General features: G+C 35.5%; 1 protein-coding gene across 1 annotated transcript in view; it reads left to right on the top strand.

The window, feature by feature from the left end:
- SYNE1 (spectrin repeat containing nuclear envelope protein 1) overlaps positions 1-13,750 on the top strand; it is a 295,836-nt gene that overhangs the window by 123,600 nt on the left and 158,486 nt on the right. Inside the window, exons 39-51 of the mRNA XM_065680584.1 lie at positions 44-672; positions 1,377-1,556; positions 2,606-2,756; positions 4,364-4,522; positions 5,289-5,471; positions 6,739-6,840; positions 7,356-7,559; positions 8,510-8,717; positions 9,441-9,553; positions 10,231-10,436; positions 11,500-11,655; positions 12,834-13,125; positions 13,380-13,552. Coding sequence (XP_065536656.1) covers positions 44-672; positions 1,377-1,556; positions 2,606-2,756; positions 4,364-4,522; positions 5,289-5,471; positions 6,739-6,840; positions 7,356-7,559; positions 8,510-8,717; positions 9,441-9,553; positions 10,231-10,436; positions 11,500-11,655; positions 12,834-13,125; positions 13,380-13,552 — 2,756 coding nt within the window. The remainder of the gene's footprint in view (positions 1-43; positions 673-1,376; positions 1,557-2,605; positions 2,757-4,363; positions 4,523-5,288; positions 5,472-6,738; positions 6,841-7,355; positions 7,560-8,509; positions 8,718-9,440; positions 9,554-10,230; positions 10,437-11,499; positions 11,656-12,833; positions 13,126-13,379; positions 13,553-13,750) is intronic.

Below are 13,750 nucleotides of genomic sequence, written 5' to 3'. Positions count from 1 at the left end.
TTGGAAGAAGAAACCCATCTCTAGTTTTTTTATTTTCCCATAGAACCACTCAATGGAAGTCGAAAGTAAGAAGCAGCAGTTACAGAGTCTGAAGGAACATGTAGATAGACTGTGTTCTTTCAGTTGCCCAGAAGACCAGCAGACATTGCAGGGAAAGACTGAAGATTGCTTTCAGATCTTTCAGGAGGCAAGTCAAATAACTAGCCAAAGACAAGAGGCTCTGGATCAGCTGCAGGTATTCCTGGAGCTCCATAGTGCTGCATCAAGAGTGCTCCACCAGCTGAGGCAGACAGTGGAGAAAACAGGAAATATGGATAAAGCTAAATCTGAATTACTGGGGAAGGAACTCAATAATGTAATTCAAAATCTTAACAAGCTGGAATCTATTGCCATCAGTTTGGATGGCTCCCTTACTAAGGCCCAGTATCATTTAAAACATAGCGTTTCTGAGCAGAGGACTTCCTGCAGGGCTGTGGTGGATAATCTGTACTTGGAACTAGAGACAGTTCAAAACCTGCTGGGAACCAAACAGAGTGAGGCAGAAGCTCTTGGAGCTTTGCGAAGATCTTTCATGGAACATAAAGAACAGCTCCTGAAGAGTATTGACGATATTGAGGAAAAGGCTGACAAGGAGGGCCTGAAGGAGGCAACACTACAAGCCCTCCAGCAAAGGTGAAAACAGTATTAATGCTTGAGATTGGTGCTTTTTCATTTGCTTGCAGTCTCTAGATGTTTTATGATGCATTGGAGGCATGTGTGAGTTTTCTGCCTTGGAAAATTGCTAGGCATTCATGAGTTCATACATCTACTGAATAAAATTTTGTAAATAAGTGAGCCGTTTGGATGGAGGGAGAACATGAGCAGAGCACTTAGTAAGTGCCGCTTATCTTTTATCTTGCAAGAACAGTTGAGAAAAATGTTTGTCTCATAAATTTATTTTGTCCAAATGAAACATTTGGGTATTTCTAATATCTCCAAATAGCTATTAGAGATCCCATATAGTATAACTTTTTGTACAGAATTATAGACTGTACATATGCTGAAGGAAAACACTATAATAAAGTAGTTATATAAATATTTGAGTATATTTCCAAGTCACTGTGTGTGGTGCAGGTATATGTATATCTATATAATTGTAGAGATTTTGTAGAAAAAAATACAATTTCTACAAACTTGTAGTAAAATTACATTCTGAGCCCAGTTGTAGCAGAAGAAAATTCAGATAACACTTTGTTTTCTGAAGATAGTGTAGGAAATGTTAGAAAAAAGGGAACTTGGTGCATAGTAACAGCAACTGTTTCAGTCTTATTTAGTCCTCCTTTCTCTTGCAAAAAAGTGAAGCTAAGTAAATTTTAAACCTGCCTTTTAACTTGCAGATTAAGGATCTTTAACCAGTTAGATGAAGAACTGAATTCTCACCAACACAAATTCCAGTGGCTCATGGACAAAGCAAAACAAATAGCCCAAAAAGACATTACACTCGCTTCTGAGATTGACAAAGAGATAAATCGCTTAGAATCTCTGTGGGAGGATACCAAGAAAGTTATACATGAAAGGTAAGTAGATCTTAGACTTAAAGTGACAAATGAGAGAGTTCTTTCAGTGGGGGAAAGAGACCTGGTTATTTGCATTTAATATCTTCTTGTCATATTAATGCCAATAAAAAACAGGGCTTCTATGTTAAATACTGAATAGAAGATAAAACAGTATAAACCAGGATACTTGTGATTATACTATTAATAAAGCCACAGACAGGTCCTCAGGGAAGTGCTTATAGATATACTGGGTTTTTAGTTGCTTGTTATTATTTACTCTCCTAATGTATCCATTGAGATACATACTGTCCTTCTAGCATGTATTTTCCTTCTCTGTTGAATATGTATTTCTGACAACCCCGATATTCAGTGGTCCTAAATCATTCTTAGATTTAAGTCTGTCTGTCTGCCCAAGGGACCATGCTTGTGACGATCATCGATGTATAATCAGCGATATGACAGTTTTGTATATCAATCAAAGTCGATAAAGAACTAAAGAAACTAAAGAAAGTTTTATCTTACCCTTTTCTTTGTCTTATCTCCCTCTTCGTTATCTTTAAAGAAAACGTCAAATGTTCTTTTTTAAATGTGCAGGGTAAACTTGAGTGCTGGGTTCATTCAGTGCTACATCATCCGCAATGTACATAAATTTTTTCTGTCTTTACTTGGGCTTCTATTTACAAAAAAACAAAACAAAAACTGTATGTTAAAGGAGCAAGTTAAAAAAATGAGCTGTGAGTGCCAGCATCATTACAATGTGGTTTCCAGTCAGTAAGCTGCTAAACTTAGGAAGTGAGAAGCTTAAATTCCAGTATCAATCAGTCTTTTACTCAAGTCTGTTGCTTTGATATCTGATATATATGCAATGGTGATCTATATACTGGCTGTTCAGTGAAGTGTTTTGTGATGTATGAACCCACAGTGATTTGCAAAACTTAATATTATATTAGCTGCCCAAAACAAGTTTGGCACTGCATCCTCATTTTCCCATGCTGAAGCTGTACATCATGTTCTCTTTCCCTCAGAAACATGACAGCAAATGATTTTAACACAGACTTTTCACATTACAGAAAGGAGCAGTCTTGCATTCTTATTGATCTGATGAAGGAATATCAGAGCTTGAAGACAACAATAATGAAAGTCATAGACAGTGCTGATAGTGCTTCAGTGATCAAATCCATTTGGAAGGACCGTGAAGACATCAAGCGAACTTTATCAAAGGTAATTATATATATTTTCATTTGAGGTATTTAAAGGATTTAGATGGGTTTTTTTAAAGTTTAAAGGTGCCCTTGGTCTGTGTTTTAAGCTCCTTGAATCTACTGTCAAATCTTGTCACACTGATATTCAGGGATTAAATAGTACAGATTCTGATGAGGAAATAATACTGCACTTTTTAGGCATTTGGCGAGATCCATTAATGTGTTTTGATCGCTGCTTTTTACAGTTTTAACACCTAGAAATGCAAAATGTTAATTTATGTGGAAAGCATAAGTTATCTGGTCCTTATATAAAATATATTGTGAATATATTATTATGATAGTATAAGAGGATATTTCCAGTCAACATACTTTAATGTTTTTTCATATTGGGTAATTTTTTTAATAGAATAAAGTCAACAAAAGAAGGGTTATGTCTGTCTCTTTCTCTGAGATGACTTATTCCATGGGGTACAATGTTGGTACTGGCATTGAGCCATTGAGATAAGGAATTTGGATCCTTGCACTCCATTCATTTCACTGGTGTTCCTAAAATTCTAAATTCTGCTATCCATCAGCCTGTCAGGATAACCAGTTCTGAGTTATATTCTTTCCTTTCATTCAGAGAGTAATTTCATTTGGAAGCCTAGTGAGCTCTTGATTAAAAATCGTTCAGTGAGATCTGTATAAACCTCATTCTAAACTGTGTTTATTTATGGCATTTTGATAACAGACGTTTTAACTGAAACTGAAAGACAGATCAGAGCTCAACAGTCTAACAAAGAAATGCATTTAGCTTCCATATAATTCCTCTCCTTAATGTGGGTCTTGGAGAGTGGAGAATTCCCTGTTCCAATACTGGCCACATCTAGGCCTGAAGGATTTGGAGCATAATAAATAGTTTGCACAACTTCTACCACAACAAACAGGCATGGCCACATGGCCCTACTGCATCCTGATAAGTAGCTTATCTCTAATGCTGATCACTAATAGTTCTTAAAGAAAAAACTGAGATACTTACTATGATCCTTTCTCAGTGTATCGTTACATCTTCAGTGACAGTATTTGAAAATATTTCCCTACATCTAGAATTGCAGGCTTTGTAGCTCTGAAGATACTAATTTCTTTCTGAACACGTCTGTACTTTTGTTTTCCAGACTATCTAGGAGTGACAGGTTTTACAATTCTAAATTTTGCTTGCAACACCCTCTATTTGTCCTGCTGTAATTCCAGAACTGATTTTAGATACTGGTTAGTCAATGATGGGTTCTTATTATTCAATTTATACATGTAGAGTCTGAACAATGGGAAAAATAAAAATACTTTTTAAAAAAATGTCCTAAGTCCTAAAGATAACTGGTTACCAAGTGGCAAAAAATCAGAATGTATTATTCCCGCTTATCTGCTTTAAGTATTTATTTTTTAAATAAAAATCATGCTATTTGATTATGCTCGTGAGAAAACCATTGCGCTGCTTTTTGTGGTATAGTGAAATATGAGATGACATGCTGAATGAGAATTATCAACTGCATAACATATACCACAGGGCTAGGGTTGGGTGCCTGGAGAACTGAATTTTTCTTTCTTTCTTCAAGGCTTAATTAAACAAGTAAATATTTATGTTCACAGCACGAAGCTGCCAAGAATGAACTGAGCGATAAACAAAAAGAGCTGGATATTTTCACCAATAAAGGAAAACATTTGTTAGCAGAGTTGAAAAGAGTACATAGCTGTGACTCCACTGCGGTAAAAACAGACATGAACTGTATTGTGGACAAATGGCTAGATGTAAGAATCTGGTATTTATATAATGGACGCAGTTTTTAAATTGAGCTAAGGTTACAGTATTAGTATTTTCTTAGGATCTTAGAGTACAATTGTTTACTTAAGTTTACTTTGAAGGATATATCTCAAAGGGTTAATCATAGGGATTTGACATCCATTGTATGACAAAATTGTGACATCAATTTGATTGATAGATTTAAAACAAAGTCTTATAATAATGTATGAATGTTACTAGTATAAATTTGCTCAGTGCACACTTCTGTGTGTAAATTTGGATTGCTTTCTCAACTAATATATTACTTTATTAAAGTATTTACAAAGTATTACTTTACTAAAGTGGACTAAATAAATTAGGCAGTAAATTGTATTAAGCTACACAGTAAAAGATGTATGTTAAGAAAGATATAGCAGAGAAAGATAATATAAAAGCTAATATTTTATATTGTCATATTTATACAATTTTATTAGGAAATTCCTGCATTACAGAAGAAAGATAAATCTAGCTATTTTTAAAGATGAAGTTTATTTCAACATAAAACTTTCCCAGTAAAAAATACACAAATATTTAGAACATTCGCGTATGATTTTTGTTAATTTTATGATCAGGGTAACTAAACCAAAATTAGAATTCAGAACTTAGACCTAATTCTAAGAAAATTATTTTCCCTAGATGTACTAACCATTTTTTATGCATTTGTCTTACAATTGGCTGCAAAATAAATCTAAAATTAATTTATGAATGGTATTGATACATCTCCTCTCCTGAAAGGTATCTGAAAGAATTGAAGACAACATCGACCGTCTGAGTGTAAGCGTGTCTCTGTGGGATGACATCCTCAAAACTGGAGATGAAATGGATGTATGGTGTAATAAGTCTGTTTCTCAACTGAATGAAGGCATCAGCAACTTAAGTAACAGTCAGAGAATGGAGGTTCTCCTGAAAGACTTCCAGGTGCTTACCCATAAATCAGTGTTAAAAATGTTCTAGACCAAAATGTCAAGTGGTATCAGGCATATAGACAAGGCTGTGTTGTAGATCACCGTATCCCCTGTTCAAGCAGTGGTACCACTAACCCAGTGTCTAGCTGACAAGCACAAAAATTGCAAAAAGCATGGTATTGGACCGAACTGTTCCAGGAGAAACTGATGGAAATTTTAGACAACTTCAGCAGAAGTAAAAAATCAGTAGTTTCTGAAATCGACTGTCCAGTCTTTTAATTGGAGTGATCTGAGTTTTTTTGGGAAAGCAAGTTTGGGTAATAGGATAAACACACCAATTACTTGCCTAATACTTAAAAACTATAATTATATAAATGATTATTTTCTCTTTCACTTTCCTATTAGTTGGGGGGGGGGGGGTTAATACGTAGAATATTTTCTTTATAACTGTGATCTATATGACCTATAGAGATGCTGGGGAGGGACTCTTCGTCAGGGACTGTAGTGACAGGACAAGGGGTAACAGGTTAAAACTTAAACAGGGGAAGTTTAGATTGGATATGAGGAAGTTCTTTCCTGTTAGGGTGGTGAGGCACTGGAATGGGTTGCCCAGGGAGGTTGTGAGTGCTCCATCCCTGGCAGTGTTCAAGGCCAGGTTGGATGAAGCCTTGTGTGGGATGGTTTAGTGTGAGGTGCCCCTGCCCATGGGAGGGGGGTTGGAACTAGATGATCTTGAGGTCCTTTCCAACCCTAACTATTCTATTATTCTATGATTCTATAATAACTACAAGGTCCAGATATGTCAGTGCATATATAGCAGAACATTTTAGTTCCCTTTTGAGGTTAAAACTTATTTTTGTGTTTAATTTTTTTTCTGAGAGCTCACTTCCTTGTAATAAAAACCAGAAAGCACATGTATTATATGCTGTGTGCCGTTAAGTGGAACCTAACAACCACAGTAGATTTTTTCCAGTCAAATAAACAATTGCATTCCCATCTTTATTCAGCTGGTTTTAAGAAACAAAAGCTGTTAGTGCACTTTGAATTTTAAAAATGTGTGTGGTTATTTTAACGGATGGATAAAAAAAAATCTCCGAACTATGTCTAATAAAGGAGAAGAGATGGGAGATTTTTAGGGAAGAAACCGAGTACAATGATGGTGTTGCTAAAATTTTTTTTTTTACATTTTCTTTCATTTTTGCAATTGATGGAGCATCCTTCTGAAGGTCTAAAACCTTCCTGTAGTTTGCCATGCAACTTTGACCACATCTCTTTTACAGTCTGAAATCAAGGCTAAAGAGCTGAAGTTGGAGCAGCTTAGTTCCAAAATTTCAGATCTCAAAGAACTGATCCATAGTCAAGAGCCTCCTGCAGATCTCCAGGTAAAATAAATATACTGGTAATCACAGACTGTGCTCAAATAACTAAGAAATTCCTCCTGAAATTTCTGTCTCCCCTGTACTGCCTTTTTCTTTTAAGGTGACAGATGATATTACATTATTTATATGTATCATAACTATTCTTTCTTCATATTTCTTTAATTAATTTTTCTCTGAAAAAGAAAAAAGTATGCTTTTTATGGAGTTATTTGCGTTTAGGTCATGTTCTGTATATATGGCAAATTTATGGCAACTGCTTAATTTTTCAGAAGTGGATAACTTCAACAGTTTGCAGTCTAGATTTTTATAAATTAGTATCCTTTCTTTGGAATACAGTATATCTAAAACTTAATCCTGAATGGTTGGCACGTTTTATTTATGTAAGTATCTTTACTCATAGATGTAAAGAGAGTAAAATGATTGTTGTGTCACTTTCCTGTCTTCTATTTATATCAATAAACATTCACCATAATAAATGCTTTATTTAAATGCTTTAATAACTAACATTTTGATTTTAGTTTATAGAGTCAGATTTGAGGCAGAAGTTGGAACATGCCAAAGAAACGTCAGAGACAGCAAAAGAGACACTGGAAGATTTTAGTACTCAGAAGATGCAGTTACAGAAGTTTATTGATCAGATGACAGACTGGTTAACAGAAGTGGAAGAAACACTGTTATGCTGTGCACGTAACCTGGATCCAGATGCTCTAAATAAAGTGAAGGTCAGTGCTGAAGAAAATAAATACGCTTTTTCTTATGCAGTGATCTTCAGTTTTTAGCAGAGTTTTACTAAGCATTATACTTAATTTTAATTTAATAATATGTCCTGCACAGCTGCTAAAATCTTAGCAAATAGTGCAGTGATACTCTTTAAGTTCTACCAATGAACTGAAGTTCTGATCTACTTGTTAACCTGATTTTTTTGGATTTGATACAAAACTTTTTAAATATTATAATGAATATTATAGTCTTTGTTGTGTCAAAACCTGGTTTTATTACATTGAACTATTCAGTCATTGCTCCAGCATGTTTACAAGTCCACTTACTCCTTTGTAATATAGGTTATGAATGAGTAACTTATCATAGTAAAAGACCCCGGACTGAGCTTAATTTTAACATAAACTTCTACCTCAGAAGTCCTCCTTAGTCTTTGTGTATAGCACTTCTTTTGTCTCCATCCTAGAGCTCTCTTGATTGAACACAATTATGATCATCATAACATGACAAAACACATGGATGTTTTTTCGGTTTGAGCACATTTTAATGACTGTCTTCTGGACAATTTAATTTTCAAACAAATGTTCCTCTCCAGTCAGTTGAAAACTCTCTTTCACTTAGAAATCCCACCAAATACCAGTGTCCTGTTGCATCTCACATGTATATTCAGACTTAGCTTAAAATAACTATTGTTCTTCAGCATGCCTTGAAATTTATTTAGAAATAGAGTAGTAAATCGTGAGAAACAGCATTTCTCTCATTTCTGTGATGGCTCTTTAGTTTCAAGGATTCATCTCACTTGAAAAATTTAGGAAATGTGCACCAGTAATTCTTCCCTTCATTGTGTCTAGACTTGCAATAGACCATAGGAGGAAAGAGCATATGGGAAGAGGAAAAGAGAGGGCTCTTCTGTTTCTTTACAAATGTCATATTTGTGTTGTAACTTCATTTTCAGGAAACACAAAAAGACCTCCAACTTCAGCAGAGCCGCATTGACTTAACCCGTGAGAACCTCAACAGCCTGTGTCGCAAATACCATTCTGTAGAGCTGGAAACTCTTGGTGGCACTGTCACTTCGTTAATAAAGAAGTATGAAGCTGTAAATCTGCTTTGTTGCAGAACACAGGCTAGCATGCAAGAGTCCTTGGAAAAACATTTCTTCGGTGAGTCTTCAGTCTTATTAATATGAACCGTTAGCCCACAGCCATGAATCATTCTGGAATCTGCCAGAGTTTCCAGTGATGTCACTGCAATTGCAACTTTATTTTTGTATGGAGCCTTTCAAAAGTCCTGTTAGCAAATGTTCATTTGATAACTGCTATGAAACAAAGTGTTTTACTATAACAGAATTCAACTTTAACCATGTATGCATATGCATGAAAGGCAAGCCCAGTTCCACCTCTCTTCACTCTTATTATGTACTTCTATTGCACAGATACACTGTGTATTTGACATAAAGAGATTTATATAACCAAATGGAGATGCTTAAATGTCCCCAACTGGAGTATTTCTTGGGATCCCTGGATAGTCAGTGGAGAGAAGTAGGCAATTTTAAATCTTATATATTAAGATATTAATCCAGATACTATCTATACATTAAACTGGGACATACATAATGGACTGAAAATGCCTATTTTTTCCCATTGACTATAAAGAGAAGCTAGTGTGACTGTTTAAATTTGGATGTTTACAGTGGAAACATCTAACTTTTTCTGAAATGAATCCCACTCCCCAAGGTCATTGAAGGTAATGATACTCATCCTATTAGCTTTCACATACTGTTCTTGAAGAATAAAAGGACTGTGGAAGACAGCTGTATAGTATTGTGGATAATGTTGCTTCTTAAAAAAAAATATTCTTTTCTCTGTAATTTTTTATTGAATAAGATTCAATGCAAGAATTCCAGGATTGGTTTTCTGGTGTGAAGGCTGCAGTAAAAGAGTCATCTGATAGGTCTGGAGACAGCAAAGCCATAGAGGCAAAGCTACATGACTTGCAGGTATAGTGAACAATTAAAAAGTATTAATTAGCAATTTAACTATATTTAGCCATATATCTCTAAAATAATTAGTAGATGTTATAATATTTATTGGTTTTGTTTCCAAAAAGGTAATGTAAGAATGGTTGGAGACAGCAATATGTACTGTAGAGAGAGTACAGTGGAAACTGTGTTCTTTGTTCTGAGAGATCAGAATTTAATTTCTGGAAGATATATATGTAACTAAACTATTCCTGTTTCTGTTTTTCAGTCCTTTTTCCCTTTTGTTTTTTTGCCTTCTTTCTCTTATTTTCCTATGTTTTCTTATATGGTTGCTTATTCAGTCTTTCAGATTGTCACTGTCATGTCAAAGCTTATCTATTCAGATTTTTGATACACAAATAGCAGCACATCTACTTCAAACAGCCCTGGTTCTTGGAATGTATAACATCTTCAGGACATGAGTAAACTGTCCAGACAAAAACAGGACTACCTTGGGACCAAGAAGGAAAATTTAGTTTTGTGAATTGTAGCACTGCTTAATAAATATTTAGTTGAACTATCTGCTTAGAACTTTTCCCATAGCTAGACATGCCTCATCTTCTTGGGGAAAACTGACCACTTCTAATAGAAATATTACTTACCTTTAGTTATTAAATCTAGTTATGCATTTTAAACTGTATTCTTTTATTACACAGAGTGTGCTGGATTCTGTTAGTGAGGGACAGAACAAATTAGATGCTGCACGCAAGGAAGGAGAAAGTTTGTCCGCTTGCTTACCTAAACCAGTTGTGAGCCATATTCAGGAGCAAATCGCGAAGTCTAACCAGAACTTACAGGAATTCCTCAACCAGTGTCTGAGTGATAAGAAGTCCCTGGAAACGTGTGCTTCACACCTGGAAAGGTGAGTAATATCAGTTATAGGTGGACTGCATGAAATTGTCTGGCTGCAGAAATACAGGGAACAATTTGAAATTATTTTTAGTTACCCTGGTCCTGTTTGCTTTTTTCTTTGCAAATGTTTAAGACAGAATAAAGTTCTCTGATAAAAACATGTCAACCCTTTGAGATCTTGCTCCAAGGGTATTATTTTGGTTAGATAATTCCAGGTCAGGATCATATATGTAGATCTGCATAACTCGTGCAATCCCAAATCATCACTTGGATTCTCCGTAATTTAAATGCAACTGCCTGGAAGGAAAAGGTGTGATGAATTTTCAAGTTCTGCCCTGGGTTTTGAAGATAGTATGCTTTTTACACAGCTGGTGTCTGTCCTGTCCCATTCCACACAGACATATTTCCTAAGGACCTAATAAGAAAACTCTGCTGTATTATTACTCAGGGTTGGAATTTTTAGAGTTTGAGTATTTTTAGGTTAATTAGATTAAAAACTTTTTCTAATTTAAAGCAAAGTTAGTAATAGTAGCAGTAATGGATAAAACAGCAAGATGAGATGGTGTGCCTTCATGTAAGGGAAAGGTTTTAAAACTTAGGGCCAGAACTTGTTTTGCCAAGTTCTGAGTGCTTGAGATTCCAGTTATGTTCTGTTGGAGAAATCAAAAGCACAACTTTTAAGATGTTGTGTCAGTACTGAGTGGAAGCTCCCTTTTACCCATTTTTTTAAACTTAGACTATATCATTATGAGGATTTGGAAGAAGCTTTCTTTTGGCCTGTCTTTACAGAACCTAGTAATAAATAAAAGCACTGTCACTTTAAATTTTGGAGGCTTCTGTTCTCACTGTAGTTCCCATGATTTTGCTGAACATTTTTAGAGAGTCGCTGAATATTTTTAGATTAGCAGTCACTGTGGAATTATGTTTTGTGTACAACTCTTATTCTCAAAGTGTAAAATTGATACCTAGCTTTATTTTCCTGGTCTTGTGGATACTGAAAGAACTGAATCAACTTCTACTAACTTCACTCCACCTGAGAAAAAATTTTAAGGGAGTATTTATCTGTTTAATAGTTTTGAAAATCAGCACAAGAAACTCGGCTTGTGGATACGTGACATGGAAGAAAGAATAAGCGCAGAAGCATTAGGAGAGAACAAACAGCTTATTCCTGAGAAGAAAAAGGAGGTGCATAAAGTTGAAAAGTTCCTGGAAGAGTTACTGAACTCAAGGTAGTATGAAACACATTTCCTAAAATACTCTAATTTTTTCCTCTGCTAAAGCAACAGTGAAACTAAACTTTTGGGGTAAAGCATGTTTGTGGAAGAAAGAGAAAGGTGTTGCAACATGCTCCATTAAAAGAGGCTGAATCCAGATACTTCCAGTTTTAAGGAGACTGGAATTTGGAGCCATCTCCAAAATTCAATGATGATACATTTCTTATTAAAAAAAGCTTATCTTAATGCATGCATAAATGGAAACCGAAAAACATAATAATAAAAAAATCTTAACAATATTGATTGTAAAATCAGTAGTAAAAATGGCACTTATCATTGTATCAGTTTTAAAATTTTCTTTCTGACCTGCAACACTCAGATTCAACCAGGTTAGCACAAATCCCTTTCACATATAGCTAACTTTATAAAAGAGCTCAAATAACATCCACATTGGCTGTGAAATCTTTCTAGAACTCAGACTTAGCCAACAGACGATGAAGTAATTGCCTTTTTTAGTGCACAGTGGTTTTCAAATTCTTTTTTTTATTATTAGGTTGGTGAAGACAGAACATAAATAGTAGTCAGTTGTTCAAGCCACACAACATGCTAAAAGGAAACACCCAGTCACTACCTATCGTGTGGAGACCGATGCAAGACGTTTTGGTCTGATGGAAATTCCCTGTAATCACAGGGTATCAGGAAGGGTGATTCAGTAGATGGAAATTAATTGAGGCTGTATAAACCCAGAATTTTAATCACTTTTACCGATCCTTGTACTAAACCCCAGAGTCAGTGTCTAATCCTGGACAAATGTCCTGATATTTCCATTATGCCTTCCTACCTGACAAAGACAGCAGTTCATATAGAATTGGAAAGGTAGCAGTTCAAATAGAATTGGAAAGTCTGACAGCCGAAAAGAAAATTAAGTTAGCTTTTAATTTAAATGTGCAACACAAAGCTTTCAGTGTGACCATTCTGAGTGCCAAAACCTGCAAGAAACTACACTGTACACAAGTAAAGATATTAATCAAAACACACTGCTTATATTTCCTTTCAGTCTCTCCCAGCTGATTTCTCTACTAACTATGAACTCGTAGGTGATTGTGTCAGTAACATTCATAACTTCTGATAGTTGCTATAGCAATATCATATGCTTTCTGAAAATTATTTTCAGTCTCATTATTTTCTTTCAGGGAATCTTTTGATAAGCTGTCCCAAATGGCACAGACTTTAAACGAAGAAGGCCATGGTGCAGGGAGGGAAGTACGCCTGGCTTCTCAGCATCTCACTAATTATCAAAACATGGTCAAAACTGTCAAGAAGAAGCTACAAACATGTCAGCTTGCACTCCAAGAGCATCTCACTCTAGAGGAGGCATTGCAGAGTATGTGGTTATGGTTGAAAGAGATTCAAGATAAACTGGCATCATCAGAGAGCACTCTTGGTAGCAAAGACACACTAGAGAGACGGCTGACACAAATTCAGGTAAAGAAGGATACAACTAGAGGTTACTCATCGAGGTTAATATTGGCTGTGGGCCACATTAGTGGAAGAGAAATGTTTTTGTATTTTATCCTTACTACAGTTATGAAGGAGAGGATCACAATTTAAGGTGATTTCAACAAATTGCAAGGTGCAGTATGAAAAACAGGATGAAGTTTAATACAGACAAATGCCAGGTATTACATTAATTACACTTCTCACTTAAATTTGATATTTTGACTTATTTTGCCTCAAAGGAGATCCTCTTACTCAAAGGTGATGGTGAAGTTAAGCTGAACATGGCCATTGGCAAAGGAGAACAAGCACTTAAAAGCAGCAGTGAGGAAGGACAAAAGGTGATACAAACCGAGCTACAGACACTGAAGGGTGTATGGAATGACATCATCAGCACCTCAGTGAACTGGCAGAGGTAAAACTCCCTGAAAAACACAGGTCAAACCCTGCTTACAAAGTGTGGTACCTTACAGCACATAGGAGTCCATTTATTCATTACTAGTATGTGAGGGGAAATTTGCTTTATCAGAGTCAAAATTGCCTGAAAAAAATACATACTTCTATAAAAAAGACAAGTTGATCCTATCAGATTAATCAAACTTCATATGGATGG

This window comes from Lathamus discolor, chromosome 5, assembly GCF_037157495.1.
Source record: "Lathamus discolor isolate bLatDis1 chromosome 5, bLatDis1.hap1, whole genome shotgun sequence".
NCBI classification, from domain to species: Eukaryota; Metazoa; Chordata; class Aves; order Psittaciformes; family Psittacidae; genus Lathamus; species Lathamus discolor.
This window is presented reverse-complemented; position numbering and strand designations above follow the sequence as displayed.